At 37.0% G+C, this 27,006-nt stretch overlaps 2 protein-coding genes across 9 annotated transcripts in view; one reads left to right on the top strand and one right to left on the bottom strand.

Annotated features, from left to right (window-relative positions):
- Positions 1–27,006, top strand: part of Cask (calcium/calmodulin dependent serine protein kinase) — a 366,225-nt gene that overhangs the window by 203,217 nt on the left and 136,002 nt on the right. For all 4 annotated transcript variants that reach the window (XM_071606242.1, XM_027927438.2, XM_027927437.2 and 1 more), the window contains exon 6: positions 20,948–21,050. In XM_071606242.1, coding sequence (XP_071462343.1) covers positions 20,948–21,050 — 103 coding nt within the window. The remainder of the gene's footprint in view (positions 1–20,947; positions 21,051–27,006) is intronic.
- Positions 1,478–9,460, bottom strand: Gpr34 (G protein-coupled receptor 34). Of its 5 annotated transcripts, none has more exons than XM_071606898.1 (4): positions 9,389–9,460; positions 8,693–8,763; positions 6,709–6,910; positions 1,478–3,398 (listed from the first exon to the last, which is right to left on the bottom strand). In XM_071606898.1, exon 4 carries the CDS (start codon positions 3,297–3,299, stop codon positions 2,175–2,177), a length of 1,125 nt encoding a protein of 374 aa, XP_071462999.1. In that variant the 5' UTR covers positions 3,300–3,398; positions 6,709–6,910; positions 8,693–8,763; positions 9,389–9,460; the 3' UTR covers positions 1,478–2,174. The 5 variants fall into 5 exon arrangements, with proteins under 5 accessions (XP_071462999.1, XP_071462997.1, XP_071462998.1 ...); XM_071606896.1 differs by having other exon boundaries at positions 6,709–6,906; XM_071606897.1 differs by having other exon boundaries at positions 6,722–6,906.

The raw sequence follows: 27,006 nt of genomic DNA, 5'->3' as shown, positions 1-27,006 counted from the left end.
AGTTTCCAAAATCATATAAACAGAAGTGCTGAATTTCATTTAGATGGCATTTGTTAACATTGTAAGGCCAAAATACTTAAAATAATTTAATTACTTTTTTTCTGGGCCACTAATTTTTCTGCAGATTTTAATTTTTATCTGCAAATGTAGCTTGTTTTTAAGTATATTTTTTTGCTATGGCCTATTCTCTCTTCAACAAGTTGTGCACTTTACTGAAATAAGGTTAACTGGATACTCACTCACTGAACAAAAGCCAAATCTCATTAAAATAAATTCAGCTCTACAAAAAGCCTCCATGTTCTTAAACTCTGATTTCCCAGCCAGTGGCTTAACTTGAGTTTTAAGAAGTAATCTAACAAAAATTTCATATTCTGTGACAGAAACTTACAAATGTACCCTTAGAATTTATCATTAACACACTTTTACCTATTGATTCAATGACACTTTGGCTTGGTGGGTAGCCAAAGACCTTGACAAATGCTGGACAAACTGTCGAGGAGTTTTGCCTAATGACACCTCCCTGGGTAGAAATTATATAATATTCTATGTAGCTATACCCATGTAGATTGACTAGGAAAAAAGCTAAGGAATACCCAGTTTTTGCTGCTTTTTTTTTAAACACCCTTTCCTTCCCTTTCTCCATGTCTTCTTCATTCATCTACCCATCCTTTCATCCCTTCATTCATTCAATTATTCAATAAAAATATATTGATTTCCTATGTGCCAAGTAATATACTAAGCTCTTAAGTTGCTGAGGCTGACCTTAAACTTATGATCCTCCTGCCTCAGCCTCCCCAGTAGCTGGGATCACAGGCATTTACTGCCACATATGGCTTACTTCTTTTCATACAAATCTCTAGGGTTTCTTTTATTATCTTGAATCTTTAATTTTGTACCTTACATAAATAATCATGTGATACATACCCTTTTGCAATTTTGTATGGTTTTTTTCTCAATATTATTTTTGAGATTTCTCCATGTTGATACATGTGGATATAGTTCATGGCATTGAGGTTCTATATGGTTCTCCATGTTGGTAATGAACCACAGTTTGCTTCTTCATACCTTTCTTCATACATACTTGTTTCCAGTTTTTTTGTTTGTTTGTTTGTTTGTTTTTGTGGGGGGGGGGGGTTCTGGGGATTGAACCCAGGGTCTTTTGTATGTGAGGCAAGCACTCTACCAACTGAGCTATATTCCTAGCCCTCCCATTTTTTAATATTATAAAGAGTACTTAGTGCACTGAGCATCACTACATGTGTCTTGCATACGAATTTGAGTGATTCTGGAAGACACGTACCTTGTGGTGAACTTGCTGGATGTATGCACATCTTTGATTTGATCCAACCAAAGTGTGACTGAGATGGCTGAATCATTTATAAATCTGTTTTAAGTAAGGTGCAGTTTTTAAAAAATATATATTTTTAGTTTTAGGTGGACACAATACCTTTATTTTATTTATTTCTATGTGGTGCTGAGGATTGAACCCAGTGCCTCACACATGGTAGGCAAGCATTCTTCCACTGAGACCCAGCCCCAGCCCAAGGTACAGTTTCAAATCCTTTTGCTAGGCTATTAAATTCATCACTTATCTGTTTAATTTTTACTTTCTGGCATCTGAATTCTTTCCATTTTGTTCTAAGCAGTGATAGATAGTGGGTGATCTCATTTTTATTAGAATTTTATTATCATTTCATCTGTTAATAGAACTTTAGGCAAAATGAATATAGAAGCAAATTATATAAGCTTTTATAATGATACACAAGCATATACTTTCTGACATTTTCAGTCAATCCTAAAATCACTTAACTTATTTGGAAACAAAATTTAAATTAGTATCAAGTGCTTCATTTTAGTAACTACTTTAATGACTTGAGAAACTATGCTATTTGTTTTAGTAATTCCATTGTTAAAGCCATGAGTTTCATATAACTTTATAATCCATTGTTAAGAATGTTAGCTTAACAGTGTATTTTGAGAGAATTTTACATACAGTGTATAAATTTCCCTTTGCCTTGAGACATTTTACAAGTAAGCAAGTGAAATATCACAAATGCAAACAGAGATTTGAGAAGGCTTGAGTTTTCTAAATGCAAGGGCTTTGTTTCATATGTTTTTAGATTTTCATGGAATTAAGAGGCTGGATCGTTATCAATCTTTCCAGTATGTTCACCTCAAGTACTTTTAGAGCTGTACATTATCTTAGCTGCCACAGATGTCTCATGCAGGGAGTATCCTGGCTTAAATTCTGAAGTGCTTTCACTTCTGCTTGCTTCCCCTTGAAATCGTCTAAAAAGAAGGTGACACATTATTTTGCGAATATTACTGGACATCAGGAAATACATGACTGGATCCAAGCAGCTATTGAAAGACGACAGAACAAGCATGATCTCATTGGTTTTGTGAACGATCTCCTTCCAATAGCAAGATGATACATTGATCTGGGAAGAAATGTAGATGAATCGAAAAGCATGATAGGGAACAAAACAGAGAGTAAAAATGATCAGTACAATAAAGGAATTCCGGGCTGTGGTGGCATATTTACCTGAATTGGGAAATTTGGACCTCCTTTTAGAAATCCTCAATAGATTCTTACCAATCTTAATATACGAAAGGATTATTAGTAGGAAAATGAGCCAGAACATTATCACAAGAACAAAGTTAAAAATGGCCTCTCCTTTAGCATTGTGCCTGTCTCTATAATGGAAACACATTGTGGAATTGTGCCCTCCCTTCTTAAGTGTTAAAACAATCATAGTTAAAAATCCAGCAAGAGCAACTATCCACACTATACAGCAAACATAAATACTTTGTCTGGTTGTTATTGCCCTGCGTTGTTGTAGAGACCGATTAATTTTTATGTAGCGATCCAAACTGATGAATCCAAGCAAAATAATACTAATGTACATATTCATATAAAATAGTGTTCCCACAACCTTGCAAAAAACCACACCTAGTGTCCATTTGTTTTGGTTAATGTGATACATTATTCGGAAAGGGAGGCAGAAGATGAGCAGAAGGTCTGCAATGGCGACATTAAGTAGGTAAATTTGAATGGAATTTCTCTTGCGATGGATGCCGAGAAACACATAGAGGGCGATTATGTTTCCAATCAATCCCACAATGAAGATCACAGAATAGAATGTTGTTAACACAGTGGATAGTAAGTTTTCATCCATGGAACAGCTTGTAACGTTTGGTGCTCTTGACACATTTTGTGGCACTTGGTCACTGTAATTAGTTATAGAGCTTGTTCCGTGGGAGGAGCAAGACCAGCTGCCGACTGAAGTAGTTGTCATTGTTAGGATGTGACTTCTTCTTGTCTTCTGTGGGGATCAAAAACGGGTGCTAAATGACATGTTCCTTGTGTGTAGTTCCTATGTCTTCAGATTTTTTTCCTACAAGAGAATACCAAACATTGAGTCATTCGCTATTTTATCCTTTTTTACTCTGAACATTTTTTATTTGTTCTTTTTAATTATCCATGACAGTAAGTATTTTGATATTATACACACATCAAGTCTAACTTCCCATTCTTGTGGTTCATTTGCTATTTTAATGACAGTAACTTTAACTCAAAGCATAAATAATAAATTATTTCTTTTCAGATATTGTGAGAAATGTTACTATTTTCCTACCTTTGAACCATTTAGCTATCTACACAATACATCTACACCATATATCTATAGTATTGCTGTCTCACAAAACAGTCAGCAAACGTAGGATCTCATGGAGCGTCCTGCTCAAAACTTCCCTACAGCTTTCTCATTTTTCTCAGAGTTTGTTTCATTTATTATATTAAAATGAAAATAAGAACATCCTTTCTTAGGGAGACTGTTATGGGAATAGGGGTGGAGGTCAAGGGAGATGACAGATCATGTTGATGCTCAAAGATGAACATCGATTTCTCTAAATGTGGTTACAGCCATGAGTAAACTGGGCCCACTGTAGGCCCTGCCCAGCTTCAGAACTGCTTCCTGCCTTGGCCCTTCCTCTCAGATGTGGCATTCATCATTTTGACACATAGTGCCACATGGTGTGTGATGGTAAACGGTAATGATCTCTCATGCGATGGCAGGAATAGAGGATCCTAAATTTCTACCTTCTCAACCCAAGACCAAGGTAGGAATATTAACATCATAAGCCTAGAGGAACATGCAGTTAACATAAAAGACCAAAAAAGCCAGCACCTGTCTCCTTACATAAACTCACATAACACTGATCAAGAGAACAAAGTAGCCAAACCAAACCAAGTCAGCTGGCAGCAACCGTTAGCCCTTTTGAACTGCAAGCACAAGAGGGATAATGTAGATGGGAAACAGAATGCATGGTCCAAGATTTTGAAAGTAACTGACTGAAGTTTAAATATGCCCTGGGTTACATAATTTGAGACTGTTGCTAGAACCTTATGAGACATAGTATGTGATGGCCCATGCCTATAATCTCAGCTACCTGGGAGGCTGGGGCAGGAGGATGCCAAGTTCGAGACCAGCCTGGGAAACTGAGTGAGATCTTGTCTCCAAATAAAACTTAAAAAGGGTTGAGATGTAGCTCAGTGACCAAGCACTTGCTTAACTTTCATGAAGGCCCACGTTCAATCCCTAGTACCACAGAAAGATTAAAAAAAAAAAATAGGTAGCATGTTTGTGGCAGTGGAGAATGTTCTACTTGTTACTGGATGTTTTCTGACATTTGACTGCTATGAAGAACTCAGTCTGAGACCCTGTTATAAAGTGCTGGAAGACATAAGGAGCAGGTTCCAAAAAGTCTCATCCCATTCCTTTCTCAGGGTGACTGCCCTGTTTCTCCACAGCTGCCTGTGATCAGGGGTAATATAAAGACATTCAGAGCAGGGTTTTCAAACTCAGACCTAACTCACTCTGTGATCAAGGGCAAATAATCTTTTCTTGCATTTGTAAAAATGAAAAATACATATGATGAAGTTCATCCTGGCACATAACAAGTATTCAATTAAAAGTGAGGTTTGAAGCTGGGGATATATCTCAGTGGTAGAGTGCTTGCCTAGCATGTGGGAGTTCCTGAGTTTCATCCCTAGCATCACACACACACACACACACACACACACACACACACACACACATACACAGTTAGCTTTAAAAAAAATCTTTTGATTAATCTCATTTTAGTAACTGTTTTACACTTAGCTAAGTACTGTTTGGAAAATGAAGGCAAGACAGGGACCCTGCCCTCATTCAACTTTTTGCAGGAGTGTGCATTCAAACCCTGAAGACAATAATACAGATTGGATTTTAATCATGATCATTAATTTCTTGATTTGACATTATGCTCAAAAGAAAAATAGTTGGAAGATTGTAGTCTTTCTTTTGATCAAGAAGAAACCACTTTGGTAGAGGGTTAACATTCGTGTTTAAAATCTTATAAAGCAGGGAGGGAGTTGACTCTAAGGAAGAGGAACTGGCTGGTGAAGAGGAAGTTCCTGTAAGCCCTAATGGGAGCCTGTCTCCCAAGCTTAGGGCAGTGGAGGGAGAAGAGCAGAAGGAAGGGAGAAAGGAAGGAAGCACGGAAGACTGAGTTGTCTGTCCTGTTTCTTGACTGCAGAAAGATAGATTTCACAAAGTTTGTAGAAATTTATAGGCATGTTCCTTGGGATGTGACAGCCTAAGAAGAGAGGCAGGCTGCCCAAAATGAAACTGATAATGTAATCTGCATTACCAAGAAGAGGAAAAGGGTGTGTGTAGACCAAACTGGGTTGTGTGGTCACACAGGGAGCTACTCTCAAGAGGTTCAGATAGAAACATGTTATCCCCTGGTGAAAGGACAATGACACAGGAAATGATGAGTTTTGAGAGCTCAGGTAGCTGAAATGACTTGAAAACCTCATCTGTAATTAGTTTCTATTTTCTTCCATGCTAGATTTTAAACCCCAATAGGATTAAGAACAAGTCTGTTTTGTTCGCCTCTGTGTACTAAGTGCTTAGCTCAATAAGTATTGTTGAATCAAAGAGGGAATTGATTGTATGTAAAGTTCTGTATGTGCATATTAAAATCAAAAGCACAAGTACTGCCAGGACTTTTCACTGCACTAACAGAAACACAGTTGCATTTGCTGAATCAGTGAGCAATGCCCCTGCAACAAAAATAACTCCATCTTTAGTTGAATTCTAGATATGAACTGTCTTCAATGAAGATTATTACTACTGATCTGGTTCTGTCCCAAGCTGATAGGGTCTCCCCTGAAATGCAGTTTTTGAGCATCCTCAGCAGCACACTTAGGAAAAGCCACTGACCAGATGGGGAGAAGAGGAATTCAAATCATGTCATGGAAGCAAATTGAAAGAAGTAGGTACCCTGCCTTGCAGACGGGAGCATTTCACAAGGCCATGGAGAAAAGGCTTTCATCTTATTACCTGAAAGCAGAGCAGGGATCTGTGATAGAAATAATAGAAATGTATGTTGCCTCCTCGTAAGGAAATGTTTTTTTAGAATGAAAAATGGTCTATCTTGGGAGGCAAAAAGGAACTTACTGCCTCCCTTTGGGCACTTTTTTAGAAGGGATTCTTAGTGGTACTCAATCCTGGCTGCATATGAGAATCCCCTTGAGGACTTTTTTAACTTCGATTTATATATGTATATATTTTTATGTGGTGCTGAGGATCGAACCTGGTGCTTCATACATGCTAGTCAGTGCTCTACCCCTCAGCCACAACCCCAGCCCCACTTGAGGACCTTTAAAAGATACCAATGCCTGGCTCCTTCCCCAGATGTTCTGATGTAATTGGACCAGAATGCGCTTCAGGAACTGGTTTCCTTTAAAAACTACTGTGGGCCCAGACAGGGTGGCACACTCCCGTAATCCCAGCAGCTTGGGAGGGTGAGGCAGGAGGATCTTGAGTTCAAAGCCAGCCTCAGCAACTTAGTGAGACCCTGTCTCAAAAAAAAAAAAAAAGTAAAAATAAGCTTTGTGTGGTGGCACATGTCTATAATCCCAATGGCTCAGGAAGCAAGGCCCTAAGCCACTCAGTGAGACCCTGTCTCTAGACACAAAAAAAGGGCTGGAGATGTGGCTCAGTGGATGAGTGCCCCTGAGTTCAATCCCTGGTACAAAAAAAAAAAAAGTAAAAAGGGTGGTGGATGTGGCTCAGTAGTTAAGTACCCATAGGCTTAATCCCTGGTACAAAAAAAAAAAAAAAAAGGTACTGTGGGGGGAGTCTAATGTACAGTCAAAACGGAACCCCTGAGCTAGACAGCCAAACCATCAATGATATTTATTTAACACCGGCTATGTACCAAATCCTGTGTTGAGCACATTTATTTAATTTACATATTCTTTACAACAACTGTGTGAGATAGGATTTACAAAAGAGGTTCTGAAAGATCAACAGGTTAGGACCTTAGCCCATAGCCACACAGCTCTTATATGGCCAAGCCTAAGTTGACTCAGATCAGACTTTTGAGAACCCATGATCCTTTTTACAAAACCTCACTCCTTATCACCATTTCCTTATTAATGCTGAGTTCTATTAGCAATATTTTGATGTGAATCCTTTAACATTATTTCCCCCAAGCAGTTTTAAGAAGAGATTATGCCAGCTAGCTTTGCTCCTTTGAAAACTTGTTGATCTTTTTTAGTTGCTATGTGCATTATAGTAAGTAAATAAATGCAGTTTACTGAATCACAAAGTATTCCAGATCATCTCCCAGAACATATCTCCTCAACACTTCTAGGTCCAGTGGCCATAATCAAGAGTTTCTAGAAAGCTGTTAGCACAAAGCACATATTCTGAAACCATTTGCCTCAGCTTTATTCTGTGAGGAAAATAAATAAATAACAGTTGAACAAGACCATCAGTAAACTTTTCTGGTTTTGCTTAGTCTCAAAGAGAATAAAGGAAAACCAATACATTTATTTAAATAGTAATAGTAGCCACCATGTATTGCTATGTATCAGATGGCTAGCATCCAATTATTAACAAATTAACATATTAGATTCTGTTTTAAATTTAGTGGCTGATTTTTGCCTCCTACTCTATTGGCTCATTACAGTGTCAATCACTCACTATTCATAAGGCCATTTAGTGATATTTTTGAAACTACTTGTTTAATGTGTTAAGAATTGCCAGTGAAGACAAGAACCAAACCACTTTATTCACAGAATTTTCCAGTGAACCTTACTTGTGACCCTGGTCCTATATTGAAGAGGATGCAATAGTTTTCTTTTTCTTTTATTTTCCCCTTTGGCAGTACCAGGGATGGAACCCAGGGCCTCATGCATGCTGAGCAAGTGCCATATCACTGAGCCACACCCCCAGCTGTTTTTATTTTGAGATAGGGTCTTGCTAAATTGGCCAGGTTGGCCTCCAACTGGCAATCCTCCTACCTCAGCTTTCCTAAGTAATTCAGATTACAAGAGTGCATCTTATCACAGTAGTTTTCTAATACTGGATAGTATTTGTTACTTGGTAAATCTTGTTCCTAAGTTTGGAACTCTGTGTTAGTGCTTGTACCTTACCACCACCACCACCACCACCACCACCACCACCACCACCACCCTACTTCTACCTCTAGCAGTTGTTTTCAGCTGGATCTGGTAAAAACTGCTGTCCCTAAAGAACCCAACAGATTCCATTGTGACTCCAGATAAGCAGAAGCTTTTTAAATGCACTTTGGGCATGTTTATATAAACATCACATTACTATGCTGAAATACATACCTGTTTGATTGCGACAGCTGTGTTGATAATGACTTGAATCTATTCAGGCCATGCTTCAAAAATTGCTTTAACTGATGTATACAGAAGGAAATATCAAGAGCACATTACTTTGGAAATAATACTATTAGGAGTCTATTAAGTTTGAACTATCAAAAGAAATTTGTTGATTTTCGTTATTTGAATTAACTACAGAGTATTTTTCTTTCTCTTTTCTTTAATATTCACCTTATTTACTTCTAAAACACCAAACTTAAACTTTAATTGGCCTGGTAATTACCATAAAGTAGTAATAACATAATAAAGAATACTATAATTTCAAGCAAGAAGGCGCCGTAACTTAGTAAAGTCAAGAAGTCATAGATAATTTCTACTATGTTACAAATAAAACTTATAGCATGATAAAATAGCTTGATTCAAGTAGATCTGCAGCTCTTTGTGGTACTCTACAAAGACAATGTAAGCAGTGCGACTATCTCAATAATAGGTGTCCTAAAGAAGGAATAACACCATCTCATTTGAAATTAAGGCAGAGGTGTCCTTCAAAATGTTTACTCAGTACCTCTAAAAGCAACAGAATTGCTGGTACCAAAGTAGCCTTATCAGTATGAATCAGGTTTCACTTTGAATGCTCAGATAATCGAATTTTAACTAAAATGAAAGCTCATTTATATAGTTCAAAAATCAATGAATACTCACAGTTCAGTCTTTCCTGAAGTCAAAAGAGCTAAACCCCAAGCTTCCCTAGACTGCTTGTGTCAGCTGGGTTCCTCCATCCGGTGGTGGTGTAATTGGTTGGGGTTGTCTTCTTTTTTCTATTCGCCTGTGGTGGTAGGGTTTCTTTTTCCCCTTTTCTTTCTTTTTTCAAAGTGACAACCCTTAGACTTCTTTTGAAGATAATTGAAAGGTCCCACCACCCTGAAACAACTTCAAGTTCAGTCCACATTTAACTCTAGGAAATGATCTCTTCTTCACGAAGACCTTCCAACTTGAAAATTGGAGAAAGTTTCCCTCACTCCTAGAATAAAATGAAAGTTCTATAAAGTATAAGAAGATCTAAGTATTTTCTGAATTTCCTAAGAAATGATACATAATATGCTATCATCATGGACTTTTAAAGCACCAGTGTTGAATTTCTGTTTCTTTCTGGATTCATTTTAGAAATCAGTATTCACATAGAATAGCCTTCCTATACTGAATTTTACTAATATTACTATTACATTTTTCTTTAATTTTTTTTCTTTAATCTGTATATTATTTTAGTATATTTTCATGTATTCCTTTAAGACCTTGGATTTATTTTCTAAAACAATTTTATGATGTTAGGACAAGATGAGATTTGGGATGCTAGTCTTTCCTGTCTAGCATACCAATAAACTCACCCAAGTAAATTAAAACAATTTCTTATGTTTTAAAATAAAATAATGATGGGATTCTGCAGTCTTTGTTTTGGTCCTAGTCCAGCATTTAACCACTATCTGTTCATCTGTGTAACTGCTGGCCCTGCAGTTCAGTGTCATTTCCCTTTTTTTTTTTGTCATTTGGAATGAGGAGTTGACTTTTATCCTCATAATTGTTATCCTGCAGTTTGGTTTAACTAAATCATATTTAATGCATTGAGCTTTAGCTAACATTCTAATTATTTCTGGGTACGCTCTTCTGAACATCATATTCTCCAGAGCTTTTAGTTGGTTATAAATATAATACATGGAACAATGTTTTTAAATTGCTAGAATGAAAATATTTTGTAGCTCTTACTTCCTCTTTGAACCACTGAGAAGGAAGATGAATACTGTATAGGTCTGGCAATACTTTTTTCTTATGTTGGTAAAGTACACACAACATTGAATTTACCATCTTAATCATTTTTAAGTGGGTAGTTCGGGAATTTTAAGTATATTGATATTATTGTGAGACAAATCACTAGAAATTGTTCATCTTGCAAACCTGAAACTATAGCCAGTAAACATTGATTTCCCCTCTCCCCTCCCCCACCCTTTTGGTAGCCATGATTCTACTTTATATTTCTATGATTTTGACTGTTCCAGATACTTCACAGGAGTGGAATCATATAGTATTTGACCTTTTGTGATGAGTTTATTTTACTTAGCGTAGGTTCATCCAGGTTATACCATGGGACAGAATTTCCTTAATTAGACTTTATAATATTTCACTGTATGGATATATCTCATTTCCCTTATCCATTCATCTGTCAGTGGATATGTGGCTGCTTCTACCTCTTGGCAATTGTAAAAAAGAAAGGCTGTAATGGACATGGGTGTGCAAATATCTCTTCAAGATCCTGGCAAGATTTTTCAATGGCAAAAATAGGTGTTTACTTATTAGAATTCTGTCTATAAAATCTAGCATAAATATTTTTTCTATATTGCCCTATTTTTATCATACCTAAGCCATCCCTTTTCAAAATACTAATTGCTTTTTAAATCTTTAGTTTTCTCATATTTTCTCAACATTGATCAGCAAAGCTAACATGCTATTTGAGTATAAATCTTTTTCTAATTCTTTATATGACCTTTCTGCTGTTCATTTTGAACTTTGTACTTTGTGTTTTTAGCTTATTCCTGTATATCCTCTTCTCCATCCTTCCCGGCTCTCTTTTGTTGGTATTGTAAGCTTTTTATTCATGTGAAGAAAGAAAAGAAGAAATAAGTGTATATGCTTATTTAGTGACTTCAGTTACTAATGTCCCCATCCTCTCTTTATCTAAATCCCAACCCTGGTGAAATTCAGCTTGCCACCTCCTCCAGGCCTGAAAATTACCAGATAAAATGAGGACTTTTGGGTACAAACACATAATCATGCTGGTTGGACTCCCTCCAAATTCATGACCACAAACTTTAAGTGGGCTCCTGTGCTGCCAGCAATCCTGGTGTATTTTCTTGGTCCAGTGGTTCTAAAAGTATGGCTCCCAGACCAGTAGCTAGTCTGGAAGCATCAAGAGCTTGTTGGGCCTACGTATCCTTCAACAGATGAATGGATAAGGAAAATGTGGTATATATACACAATGGAATATTACTCAGCCATAAATAAGAATGAAATTATGGCATTTCCCAGTAAATGGGTAGAGCTGGAGACTATCATGCTAAGTGAACCAAGGTAATCCCAAAAAGCCAAAGGCCAAATGTTCTTTCTGATATGTGATGCTAATTTACAATAAGGGGGAGGGAAGAATAGAAGTTAATTGGATTAGACAAAGGGAATGAAGGGAAGGGAGGGGGATGGAAATGGGAAAGACAGTAGAATGAATTGGACAGGAATTTCCTATGTTCATATATGAATACACAACCAGTGAAACTCCACATCATGCACAACCACAAGAATGGGAAGTTATACTCCATGTACGTATGATAAGTCAAAGTACACTCTATTGCCATGTATATCTAAAAAGAACAAATTAAAAAAAAGAAAAAAAGACCTTATTGGGAATGCATACTCTTGACCTCATCCCAGACCCATGAAGCCAGGAATTCTAGGAATGAGGCCCAGCAATCTGTGATTCAGATGCTAAAGTTTCAGAGCCACTTTCTTAGTCAATTCATTCTCTATTCTTCAAAAATCCTTTTTCACACCTTCACTCTTTTCAGACTGCAGGCAACCCCCTCTCCTTCCCTATACCTACCAGACTGCTTCTTATTTCACTTAGAAAATAGAAGCATTCAGAAGAGAATTTCCCTTTTATCTCCAGGATATATTCATGAAATTATTTAAGTATTCTATGTATTTTCTTACTTAAAAATATTCCTTATTTGGACATCCTATCATTGAAGGATAAGCCAAAAGTTAATAAAGAACCATAGACATGTTTTATAGAATTAAAACACCAAATTAAGCCCAAATATGATTAAAACAAATGAACCTCACTACATCACAAAGTGAAAGCATAACCACAAGGAGAATTCTTTTAAGTGGCTTTAAAATAGGATGGGGTTTTTCATACATAATTTTAGATTTACAAAAAAGTTACAAGAACAGTAGGAAGAATTCTAGATATCTTCCACTAAGATGTTAACCCCATGTTAACATTTTTCTGCATTTTTTATCTTTCTCAATCTCTCATTCTTTACTCACCTGTCTGTATTTCCTGGAAAAAAAATTCTTTTATATGGCTAATGTATAATAATCAAAATTAGGGAATTTACGTTGAAAGACTACTATTATGTAATCTACAGAACTTGTTCCAACTTCATCAATTGCCCTAATAATGTCCTTTGTAGCAAAATAAAAACAAGATCACATACTGCATTTAGCTATTGTATTTCTTTACTTTCACTTAACACCTTTTCCTCCCCGCCCCATTCTGGAGATTGAACTTAGAGGCACTTTACCATTGAGCCACATCCCCAGCCCTTTTTTAATTTTTATTTAGAGACAGGGTCTCACTAAGTTGCTTAAGGCCTCACTAAATTGCTGAGGCTGGCCTCAAATTTACAAACCTCCTGCCTCAGCCTCCTGAGCTGCTTACAAGTGGTGCCCAGCCACTTAATGTCTTTAATCCAGAATTACATTTGAAGCATATTAGCCAGTTACTTTCTAGAATGCCTCTCAGTTTGGGTAGGTGCAGTTTCCTCATGATGAGATCTGGTTTGGCAGGAACATTACAGCAATGTTACTCAGTTCTTCTCAGCAAAACCTATCAGTAAGTTTACACTATCCACCAGTCCCAGTACTAGCAGGATTAACTATGCTAGTTTCTGCCAGATTTCTCCCCTGTAAAATTACTATTTTATCTTCTGTAATTAATAAGTATCATGGGAAATTCTCTGGAATTATGTAAATATCCTCATTTGTCAAACTTTCACCCACTACTCAGCATCCTTTATGATTCTTGCCTGAATCAGTTAGGATGATGAAAACTGCCAAATGATGATTTTCTAATTCCAGCATTTCTTCTACATTTAATTGGTTTTCTACTTAAAGAAAAGCTTTTCCTTCTCCCTCATGCATTTATTTCCTTACATATTTATATCTTCATAGACTCATGGATTCTTTCTTTACTCAGTAGTAAGACACTATTTTGACTAGGCTTATCTCATAGAATATATCTTAAGAACCAAAGGAACCACAAAGAAATCGTAAACAGAATATAGTGGTTTTGTTATTGGTGATATAGATACTGTTAGTTTATTTTATTTGGGGGAGTGACAGGAATTGAACTCAGGGGCATTTGACCACTGAGCCACATCCCCAGCCCTATTTTGCATTTTATTTAGAGGCAGGGATTCACTGAGCTGCTTAGCACCTCACTTTTGCTGAGGCTGGCCTCCAACTTGTGATCTCCTGTCTCAGCCTCCTGAGCCACTGGGATCACAGGTGTGCACCACCTCACCCGGCTCAGATATTATTATTTTAAAACTTGATACACACGCTGAAGGACAAAGCAAATGAGTAACTGTGTTAATACCATTAGGTACCAGGATGACTTGCCAAGTCAAAGAAGTAAAAACCCTGTAATTGAGTAGGAATAACATCAGTATAAATTTGTAATTTATTTTTCTCCTTCTTAAAAAATACATAATTTGTAGCTCTGTCCACTGAAAGCTCAAAGCAATGATAACTCAGTAGTAATAATATGTCTAGTACCCACATTATGGTTTTAAAACCCTTTTCCCAGTAAAAAGAAATGGGACTGCTTGGAGAAATGGCTGATTCTGGGACAAGAAATGAACAGGATGATGCCTGGGACATCATTTTTGTCCTGAAAGCAAATAAGTTAACAAACTCCTAGAATCTTAAGAAAGGAAATAGGAGAAAACTGACTTAAAGGGGTTCCCACTGCCTAAACACAGGACAATTTAAACATCAAAATGAAAAAGGGCAACAACTGATTAAAATATATCAAATATAGAAAACTATAAGTTCATAACAATACCAAATAACATCTTCATTGGTCACTTTTGAAGGTTGCCTAGAAAACAACTTGCTGGGGCTGGGATTGTGGCTCAGCGGTAGAACACTCACCTAGCAAGTGCGAGGCCCTGGGTTCGATCCTCAGTACCACATAAAAAAAATTAAAGATATTGTGTACAACTACAACTAAAAAATACATATTTAAAAAAGAAAACAACTTGCTATTCTGGAAATACTTCATAGCATCTTTATTCATAATATCAGAAACAAAACAATACAAGAAACAGCCCAAATGCCCATCCACAGGAGATTGTACAAACTGGTATTTTCATACTTAGCATTTAAAAAATGAATTACTAATCACAATGGAATGGATGAATCTCAGAAACATACTGATGGAAATAAAGTCTTACATAAAAGAGTGCATATCATGATTTCATATATATGAAGTTCTAAAATAGGCAGAACAAATCTATGGTGAAAAAATATCAGATTAGCGGTTTGCACTGTGTGGGGGGTGACAGCAGAAATCAAATAGGAAGGGAATAAGGAAGATTTCTGGGATAATGATAATATCTCAATAAGCATTTGGATTACACAGACGTATGCCATTCTTCAAAACTCTACTAAGGATGGTGCATTTTGTGGTATGTAAATTCTACCTTAAGCAATTTTTTTAGTTGTAGATGGACATAATACCTTTATTTTTTTTTAAACTCTGGTTTATTGTGCAAAGAGGTAAAAAATTCCATTAAAGAATATAGTGTTATTATATTTTACTTCCATAAAGGTTAAAAAACATACTTTTAGTAGCATTTGCTATTAATTACAGTATCTGACGATAATAGAAATATTTTAAAAGCTGAGATACTTGAAGGTCAGTTCAACACTACCGAAGATAGTAGTAACTAAAATTTCTTCAAGAATATTATTATATGTCATCTAGCTCTCATTTATTTAATGGTTATTATTTTTAACTGTTATATGTCAGATATTATTACAGGTGTTGAAGCTATAATCAAATAAGAGGAACACAGTATCTACCCCACTGAAATTTATAATCCAGTGGAAATTACAATGAAATGAATGAGCAGAAAATACAGAATGGCAGTAAGGTCTGGCACAGTGAGCTTGAAAGGTGAATTTGTAAGAACATAGGCTTCAGACGAAATTTAACAAACTACTATGAATTGTTCTAATTATCTATGTGGATTAGAATTTTGCTGTATCAATTCTAATAATGCTCACTGTTTGTCAAGCACCTTACCAAGTCCTTAAAGTTCATTAATCTACTTAATTCACCAGTGGCTGCTTGAGGTAGACAGCCTTAGTCATATATTGAAAAACCAAAGCTCAGCAGGGTAAAAATACCTTTCCCCAGGTTACACCTTGGCAGCTATTCGACAGAATCTGTGATATCTACACTGTTACATATGTTCCCTGAACCATAGTTTTAACATATCATGAAATAATTCTGTTCTGTTGACTGAACAAAATTCTAGATTACAAATAAGTTATATCATAAAGATTTGGTGTGAAACAATTGATTTATGTATTATTGTTTTTTTTAATTTTTTATTGTTGGTTGTTCAAAACATTACATAGTTATTGACATATCATGATTCACACTTTGATTCAAGTGGGTTATGAACTCCCATTTTTACCCCGTATACAGATTGCAGAATCATATCAGTTACACATCCATTGATTTACATGTTGCCATACTAGTACCTTTATTTTATTCATTCATTTTTATGTGGTGCTGAGAATTGAACCCAGTGCCTCACCCATGCTAGGTGAGTCCTGTACCACTGAACCACAACCCCAGCCCATACCTTAAGCAATTTTAACACATATTACATTCTAACAACATGTATGGCTGAGGTGTAATAAAAATTAAGATGGAATTTTTTTTGGGGGGGGGTTCCAGGGATTGAACCCAGCGTCACTCAACCACTAAGCCATATCCCAGCCCTTTTGTATATTTTATTTAGAAACAGGATCTCACTGAGTTGCTTAGGGCCTCGCTAAATTTCTGAGGCTAGCTTTGAACTCTTGATCCTCCTGCCTCAGCCTCTAGAGCCACTGGGATTACAGGTGTGCTCTACCATGCCCAGCAGTAGATGAATTGATGATAGGTTAGACATACATAGATAGTTGATAAAAACAAATATAAAAAATGTCAATTGGAGAATCTAGGTGGTGAGTAAGTGGCTATTTACTATAGCATTCTTTTCATTTTCTCTATCTTTAATAGTTCTTACAAAAAAATGGTGAGGAAAACCTCCATTTTGGAACCCCAGATTACAGATCTAGGCATCAATGGCTGCCAACATTATTGAGTGAAAAATTGATGGAGCATGAAACCATGATGGATTGGGCAGACAATAACCTGATCCTGCCACTGAATCCTATCACTAAAAAGTAGGGCATCAGACATTTATATCCTTCCTGAGGCAATGCAATAGTTGCCCCACATGTGAAGTATCAGGGCATAAAACTAAAATTGAATCTGAATATAATGAAAATTCTAGATCTAGCTACCAATAGACAGGAAATGCAAGAGGGCAAGGAACATATTAAATGACATCATGTGGGCGCCATTAACCAAATACAGATTGTGGGGGATTCCATGGGGGAAATCACCTAGTATCTTAAGTCAATGGCATGAACACTTAAACAATAGACACAAATAGCAGGATCTCTAATACAGACATCTAAAGACCTTGGATCCCATTTTGAACCAACTCACAATAAAAAAAATAAACGTTTTTGAGATAGTTGAGAGAAATGCAATGTGGGGGTATTAGATGACATTTTTAAAATACTGCTTATTTTATTCAATGCAATAATGATACCATGGTGATTTTTAAATTCTCTGTTAAAATGCTGAATTATAAGATGAAATGAGGTGATTTGTTTTTTTAAGTACTTGTGCAAAATAAATAAATAGATGGTTAGGGGATAGGCCATTCAAGAATGGCAGAATGGCAGTAATTGTCAAAGCTAGGTGATGACACCTGGAGTTTTATTAATCTATTTTCCTCCACTTGTAAATGTTAAAAAAAATTTTAAAAAGAAAAGAAAGAAACTTCCACAGCTTCACATTCTCTTCTAGTTACATCCCATTTCTCCATTCCTAATACAGCAAAACTTTGGAAAAGTGTCTATACTTAGTCTCCCCACATCATTCTCTCCTGAACCTGGTTCAATGGAGATATTTGTCTCCATCATGCCACTAATGACACTCTTATCATGATCACCAGTGACTTCCAAGTTGCCAAATCTAATCATCTGTTCTCAGTTCTCAACTTAAATGGCCTTAGTGACATCGATCACTATTAATCATTCCTTCTCAAAAGAGCTTCTTCATTTAGCTTCAGGACACCAAATTCTGATTTTCCTCCTGCTTCAGTCTCTGGTCGTTCTCTTAGCAATGTCTTGCTAGAACATTCTTATTTTCTTGCTCTCAAATATAAGTACACACCAGGGCTCAGTTCCCCAACCTCTTCCCTATCAGTTGTCATTCCCTTAGACTTAATTTATTATCATTGTCTTGGCTATAAATAACCCTGAACATGCTGGGGATTCCCAAATTTTCATTGCTAACCCCAGCCTCCCCTCCACCCCCCATCTCATATGATCCCATGCTCAATGTGTATTGAGCATGTTCTTCATTCCCCTTACACACTCCTCCCTCAGGATTGCCCATTTCAACAAATGGTATCTTCATTTTCACTCTGTTGCTTAGAACAAAAACCCACCTGTCACACTCGACTTGTCTCTTTCTTTCACACCCACATCCAGCAGCAATTCCTGTCGGCTTTACCTTCTGAACATAAACTGAATTTGACCACTTATCACCTCTACTTCTGTCACTTGACTCCACATCACCATCTTCTCTGGCCTGGTCAATGGCAGTGGCCTCCTAACTGGTCTCCTTTCTTCTGCTCTTGGCTCCTACAAGCACTCCTCCTCAGGGCAGGCAGAATGCTCCTTTACAAACCCCTGCTCAGATCTCTAGTGGTTTCCCATCTCGCTCAGCATAAAATCCAGAATTTTGATTATGGCTTCAAGACCCTAGATGACAGAGCCTTTGATCATCTCTCAGACCACATTTCCTACCTCTTTCTTTTTCACACATTTCCTTCCTTCCTATTCTCCAAACATACCAACCCTCCCAGCCCCCTGGACCTTCCTATTGACTATCTTCTGCACCTTCTCCAAGACTTGCTCTCTCACTTCATTCTGGTCTCTGTTGAGATAGTACCTCTTTAAAGAGGCCTTCTCTGACATCCCTCCCCCAAAATAACTGGCAGCCTATTAATCCCCAAACCTGTAACACTTCCTCACCGGCTTAATTTTACCTCATAACACTTCATGCTACCTGGCTTTACATTCTATTGATTTTGGAGGGGGGGTAGTATGGAGCTTGAACCCAGGGGTGCTTAACCACTGAGCAACATCCCCAGCCCTTTTTTATATTTTATTTAGAGACAGGGTCTCACTGAGTTGCTAAGTGTCTCACTAAGTTGCCAAGGCTGGCTTTGAATTTGTGATCCTCCAGCCTCAGCCTCCCAAGTCACTGGTATTACAGGCATGCGCCACTGCACCTGTCTACATTCTATTAATTTTTACCAATGAGTTTCTTGATTTTCTATCTTAAGCTCAAACTTTATGACTCATCTCACTTCAGGATTTATTGTGACTGAATCCTTACATGATGAGAATTACATGGATTACAGTATAACATTAACTTTAGCATATACAGAGTCAACAAACTATGAAGAGTATGTACTAGAGGCTTCTAATTTAAGCTTCTACTTCTCCTTCCTAAGAAGGTGATTTAAAAAAACAAAAAACAAAAAAACTCTCTCATAGGCATGACCAGGAGACTTGGCTTAAGTCTAGGTTGTATTTTATTCTCCTGCACCATGCCCACCCTTTCCTAGTCTTACCCATGTGCTGTGCCCCACACTAGAATCATACTAAGGCTCTTGCTTTCTCATTTAGCATATTGTCATCAATCTCCTCAAACCAACTGAAAGTTCTTAGTGAGAGTGGTCGTCATGGTTGATTTCTGTAGAGGTTTTCTCCCTCTCTTATCGAACCTTCTCACTGCTTTGTCATGCTATTTTCTCACTCTTCATTTGCTTGCTTTCCCTCTAATTCTTTCTCTTGCTCTCACACATTCGTACACACTTATATTTGAGGGTTCATCTTTGTGCTAGACTCTTTGTAAAGACTTCTTTGGACAGCAAGAGTTAACTTCCAAAGTAGAATCCTGATGCTCTCATTGGGCCAAATGAGGATCCCTTCCACATCTGTGTATCATCCTCAAACATCTGAGTATACCAGTTCGATTTTATTGCACAGTCTTTTAAACACTATCATCTCAGCTAAAACTGTACCATTTATGAATGAGAAAGTATAGGAGAGAGTGAAATACTTTGTATTTCAGTACAACAAGGTTCATTATTTTTACTAACCTATATTTTGATAGCAGGTCAATGTAGTGATAAGCATATTAGGGAACACAGTAGCAGAAACAAATGTCCCCACAATTAAATTCTCTCCTGATACCAGCTCTAATAAGCTTCCATAAAGAGACAGATATAGTTGAGAAGGTCCTACAAAGAAATTGTCATTGTTACTGCAAAGCATATGATATCTAGGAGGCCCTGGTCAAGCAGGCTACTCTTTGGGGAGGATTTCTTGCTCTGGACCAGAGATTGGCCAAGTGATCTCCTTCTTCACTTCCCGCTCCCACAGAAAGACATTCCTAGATCAGGTAGTGCATCCCCAAGGAACACAGCTCAATTAAAGTCATTAAATGCGAACATCTGTTTGGTACTCCTCTTACTCAGAAGTGGAATGAAGGAAGAAAAGAAAGAGAATAGGAGAGCGTGGACAAAGGAGGACTAATCAGCATTGGACAAAGAAGGCCCTTAGTGGTGAAGGCCAAGGTATAAAGTAGAGGTTACAAGGTTAGGTAAAGTCAGAGGTTATAAGAAACATTTTGGCCACAAGTGTAACACATCTGTTTCCTGAAACACATCTAGACTACCAAAGACAGATAGTATCACATAAAAGGGCAGAAAATGTTATCTGTATTTCTTGAATATCCGTACTTTCTGAGTAATTCTTAGCACCATACCCTAATCTTGGAAGCAAATAATTCCTAAAAATGATTGGCAAAACAGGTAAGTCTTTGGAGAAGTCAGCCAGAATTGGCAATAGGACAAATAATTCAAGTATCTGAAATAATTCAGGAATTTTATAAGTGTTACTATATTATTATTTTATTCTGTTTTGAGTGAATTGAATTGTTTGTCTTCAACTAATCCTTATCTCTGGGTTTGTTTTCTGTGTGTCTCTTTTTCTTTTCAGCCCCACTGTGTTCTCCTTGCCTCAAAAGAAAACTCAGCACCTGTTAAACTTGGGGGCTTTGGGGTAGCTATTCAATTAGGAGAGTCTGGACTTGTAGCTGGAGGTAAGACCACATTTAATATTTTTTTCCTTCAAAACCTGGTCACTTTTAGTTCGGTTTAAAACTTTCAAACTAAATACTAGCCCAACCTCAGTGTTTCATACCCCACTCCACCCTACTCCACCCCTGCAAAAGCACCATTAGGTAGTTTTGAATTTAATACCTTAGTAGTCATAACAGACTTTTAGTCCCTTAAGAATAGACTGGGGCTGTGAGGGTACTTCAGTGGTAGAGTGTGTTCTTAGCATGCACATGATGGTGGGTTTGATCCCCAGCTCCAAAAAAGAAGAAGAAGGAAGAGGAGGGAGGAAGGAAGGGAGGAAGAGAGAGAAAAACACTTTTCAAAGGAGATGATAATTGAGGCCATAGATGCTTTTAAAGCTGAACTGGCCAGGGCTGGGGTTGTGGCTCAGTGGTAGAGCACTTGCCTAGCATGTGTGAAGCACTGGGTTTGATCCTCAGCACCACATATACATAAATAAAATAAAGGTCCATTGATAACTAAAAATATTTTTTTAAAAAAAGTTGTACTGGCCAAAGTCAAATCTAGAACATGTGGGTTAGGTTTACATTTATGTTTAATTTTTAATTTCATAGTGTTTTCCTTTTTTGGTTCATCAAAGAATCCTGCTCAGGCCATCAACCTATATGTTTATGGACAGCAAGCAAATGTGAATGCAGACTGATTTTATTATTTTTTTTTTTTTTAGTTGTAGATGGACACAATACCGATACCTTTATTTATTTATTTTATGTAGTGATGAGACTTGAACCCAGTGCCTCACACATGCTAGGCAAGCGCTCTGCCATTAAGCCACAACCCCAGCCCATGATTTTATTATTAACCAAAGTGAAGCATCATTTTAAAAATCTCAATTTTAAGTTGGGAATAAAAAGGAAAAAAGTTTAAAAAGAAAGTATACATAGGTGTATGCTAATTTTAGATTCAAGTATTTGGGGTTTTTTATTATTCCTTTCAATAGACTCCAACTCAGAATGCTACTTGTTTTCAGTTTTATTTCATAGTATTGCAGATTGCATAGTTCTCCTTTCTATACACAACCAGTCTTTTTTGAACTCACAAGCACTTAACCACTGAGCCACATCCCCAGCCCTTTTTTTGTATGTATATTTTTTATTAGAGACAAGATCTCACTGAGTTCTTAGGGCCTTGCTAAGTGGCTGAGGCTGGCTTTGAACTTGCAATCCTCCTGCCTTAGCCTCCTGAGCCACTGGGATTACAGGCATGGGACACCACACCCAGCACAATCAGTCTTTTAGTCAGGGCTTTCTCTTATCCATCTGAAAGTACTGCCAGGTTTCTCAAAAAGGAAAACGCAAAAGCTCAACAGAACTTTTTAAACAATCGTCCTTTAAGACTGCTGATGTTAAATTCAAGTACCTGACAAATAACAAATATCAAAATAATAATCTGGGGCTCGGGTTGTGGCTCAGAGGTAGAGCATTCACCTAGCATGCCTGAGGCACTGGGTTTGATCCTCAGCACCACATAAAAATAAAATAAAGATATTGTGCCCACCTACAACTAAAAAATAAATACTTTTTAAAAAATAATAATAATCCATTATACAGGATATTTCATGCAACTTAATTGGTTTTAGCTAAATCATCAAACAGTGATAACTTAGACCATCTTCTTAAAAATGAGCCATAGATTATAGTTGTATTCCTTAAATCATTTTTTACCACCTTAACTTCTAAAATTAAATTATATATAAGTTTTCCTCTAGCTTTGCATTCTTTTCCAGCTAATCCTTTCCATTAACATGAAAAACTAAAAATTGAGTATAGTTTCAAATAATGCTGCTTTCCCCCTGCCAATTTAAAACTTTCTGTCAATGACTAGAAGACTGACGAAAAGGTCAGGCAGTAGAGCACAGTTTAATCAGACTCATTGAACCCCAGGTTTGCAGGGAGCTTTAACTTCTCTAGACTTATAACTGATGATGGAATTCTCCCATAATAGTACCCCCAAAAAAGGTTGAATTCTGGTTTAATTCCTCCAAAGGCAAAGAATTCATTACGCCCCAGGACAGTTCATTTTTGGAAAACTCCTTAAGTATTAAAAGTTTGTTCTTGTAGACCTGAAGAGACACTTCTCAGAAGATGATGTACAATCAATCAACAAATACATGAAAAAAAATGTTCATCATCACTAGCAATTAAAGAAATGCAAATCAAAACTACTCTAAGATATCATCTCACTCCAGTCAGAATGGCAGCTATTATACATACAAACAACAATAAGTGTTGGCGAGGATGTGGGGGAAAAGGCACACTCATACATTGCTGGTGGGACTGCAAATTGATGCAGCCAATAGGGAAAGCAGTATGGAGATTTCTTGGAAAATTGGGAATGGAACCACCATTTGACCCAGCTATCCCTCTCCTCAGCTTATACCCAAAGGACTTAAAAACAGCATACTACAGGGACACAGCTACATCAATGTTTGTAGCAGCACAATTCACAATAGCTAAACTGTGGAACCAACCTAGATACCTTTTAATAGATGAATGGATTTAAAAAAATGTGGCATATATACACAATGAAATATTACTCAGCAGTAAAAGAGAATAAAATCATGGCATTTGCAGGTAAATGGATGGCACTGGAGAAGGAAAAAAAAAACCGAATGCTAGATGTTTTCTTTGATATAAGGAGGCTGATTCATAGTGGGATAGGGAGTGGGAACATAGGAGGAATAGATGAACTCTAGATAGGGCAGAGGGGTTGAAGGGGAAGGGAGGGGGCATGGAATTATTAATGATGGTGGAATGCAATGATCATTATTATCCAAAGTACATGTATGAAGACACGAATTGGTGTGAATATACTATATACAACCAGAGATATGAAAACTTGCGCTCTATATGTGTTATAAGAATTGTAATGCACTCTGCTGTCATGTAAATTTTAAAAAAAGGAAACTTAAAAAAATTGTCCTTGTATTAAAAAGAAATCTGTCTTTCTGTGACTTCCACACATTGGGTCCAAATTCTAACTTTTAAAGTCACTCTGAGTAATTTTCCTCCTTCCATATCATAGCCATTCAGATACTTAAAGACAGCTACCATGTCCCCCTAAGTATTATCCAGTTTACTTCCCTAGATTAATGGAGCCATGCCTTATATAAACTGGTTTCAAATCTCCTCACTGTGCATAAAGAATAGGGCCAGAACTGAATACCCTAAATACAGATTTAGTCAGTCCCACATGCACAGAGGCATTGGACTAGCACTTCTTTTTGTTCTGGGTCTTACCTTTCCATCAGGCTCCTTAAATTTCATTAGCGGTTTGGACAACCACATAACACTACTGGCTCATACTGATCTTGCAATCAACTAAAAATCCTAAGTTACTTTTTTAAACAAATATTGCTGGTAAACCAACTCTCTAAAATGTGGTATATGTACAGATCACCCCTGTGATAAGATAGCACAATGAGCTGGGCATGGTTGTGCACGCCTGTAATCTCATTGACTCAAGAGGCTGAGGCAGGAGGATAGCAAGTTCAAAGCCAGTGTCAGCAACTTAGTGAGGTCCTAAGCAACTTAGCAAGGCCCATCTCAAAATAAACTATAAAAAGGACTGGGGATGTGGCTCAGTGGTTAAGTGCCCCTGGGTTCAACCCCGATACAAAAAAATATATATATAGCACAATGATAAGAAATAATTTGATGATTACTTCCCCAAGGTTAATGAAATGAGATAAAATAAAATGAATTGAGTTCCTTTTATATGTTATATATTGTCCATTTATAATGATTTTGTTTCTGTTGCTCTAAATCTTTATTTTATTTTATTTTTAGTTGTAGATGAATACAATACCTTTACTTCATTTGTTTATTTTTATGTGGTATGGGGGTTGGAACCCAGTGCCTCATGCATGCTAGGCAAGCACTCTAAATCTTCATCTTGTTACTATTCAGAATGTCATGGGCTCCATATTTTATTGTTCATCTTCATTGAACAGGAAAAGTAGATTCATTAGATTTACCTGGATATTTTCTCCATGGTAATTCTAAAGTCCATGAAGCTTTTCCCTAAATTGTATTTTGAAATCTAATTTTGAATTCCCAGAGTGCCAGTTATTCAACTTTTATTATTTTCTATGCTCTAAAATTAAAATACTTTATGACAGTCAAAATATTGTTATTTCTTTTTTGGTGGGGTACCACGGATTGAACTCAGGGGCACTTGACCATTGAGCCACATCTCTAACCCTATTTTGTATTTTATCAGAGACAGGGTCTCACTGAGTTGCTTAGCACCTCGCTAAATTGCTGAGGCTGGCTTTGAACTCGTGATCCTCCTGCCTCTGCCTCCCGAGCTGCTGGGATTACAGGTGTGCGCCACTGCGCCCGGCCTAAATATTGTTATTTCTTAACATAGATTTACTTGAAATGACTATTGTAAACATTACAATATATATTTTTCTTTTTGCAGTGCTGGGGATCAAACCCAAGGCCTTATGCATGCTAGGCAAGTGCTCTACCATGGAGCTACATCCACAGCTGCATTATAATACTTTTAAAAATACAATATGAGTAGATAAGGGATAAAAGATTTCTCACAGAAGAATCTTTCTTGTGGTTTTAGGTGCTTTTGAAATTTTGCTAGTATTTATCAACTTTGAAATCAAAAGTTACTTTCCTGGGCTAGGGGTATAGCTCAGTGATAGAGCACTTGCCTCTCGTGCGTGAAGCATTGTGTTCAATCCTTCACACCCCATAAAAATAAATAAATAAAAATAAAGAAATTGTGTCCATCTACAACTAAAAACTATATATAACAAAGAGTTACTTTCCTGTCACTTGGAATCTTTGATCACTGAGTCTTCCAAATAGAAAGGGGTCCTCTTCTTTATATGTGCCATAAAGTAAAAACCATTTAAAGAGGGCTGGGGTTGTGGCTCAGCGGTAGAGCGATCACCCAGCATGTGCGTGGTACTGGGTTCAATCCTCAGCACCACATAAAATAAACAAATAAATAAAGGTATTATGTCCAACTACAACTAAGAACTAAATTTTTTTTAAAAAAAAATCTATTTAAATATATTTACACTTCCCCTATCTGAAACTCAGCTGTTTGGAGAACTCACATATCCACAATGCAATTAGGAACCTAGAAACTAATTATAATAGCAGCAAAACTGTTCCTACCCTTAAAACCCATTCATGGTCCTCTCAATTGAGCATCTAAAGACCTTCTCTGAGGCTGACCTACTCCCATTTTTCATAAAGTTGTATAGATTTGTGTTCCTAATTTACACCAGCCATTTACTCTCGTTGGAATGTCTTTTGTCATTTTATCTATCTGGTTAATTCCTACTATTGTTGAAGTCTGCACTAACAATTGTCTCCTTTTAAAAGTGGGCTGATCTTAAACCATCTGAGTTAGATAGTCCTATTCCTTCCTTTCCATATTACCAGAATCATCTGGGCTCCATCATCTCCGCATTGCACTTGATGCAGGGACTTGTAATTGTAGCAAAGACTCAGATTTGTAAGGGGTAGGAGAACCAAGGCTTATCCCCTATGTTTCCACAGTGCCTACCATGGTGTCGGAGACCTAGCAACGCCCGAGAAATTGCTATTAAATAAAAGAATCTTATTGCTAGTAAGTTTCCTGTTAATAGCAGATTATACACAACAAACTAGGAGAAGCTAGAACTGGAGTAATCATAGCAAGAGAAAAAATAATGAAAGCCTGACAGAAAAAAAAATACAGTAAGCAAACCTCAAAACTTGGTAAACCCAGCAGCCTTTTAATAACAATGAAATCAACCTTTACAAACCTTTGAAGTTTCTGAGGGTGCTCTCTGTTCTACAGTAGAGATCTTTAATTAACATCCATAGTGACAACTCTGCAACATCCTAGGTAAAAGAGGTCAGGAAATTGTACATAAAGGTTCCAATCCAAAAGTATTGAAAATGT

Source organism: Marmota flaviventris, chromosome X (genome assembly GCF_047511675.1).
Source record: "Marmota flaviventris isolate mMarFla1 chromosome X, mMarFla1.hap1, whole genome shotgun sequence".
In the NCBI taxonomy this organism is placed as follows: Eukaryota; Metazoa; Chordata; class Mammalia; order Rodentia; family Sciuridae; genus Marmota; species Marmota flaviventris.
The sequence above is the reverse complement of the archived record's forward strand: the minus strand, read 5'-3'. Positions and strand labels throughout refer to the sequence as shown.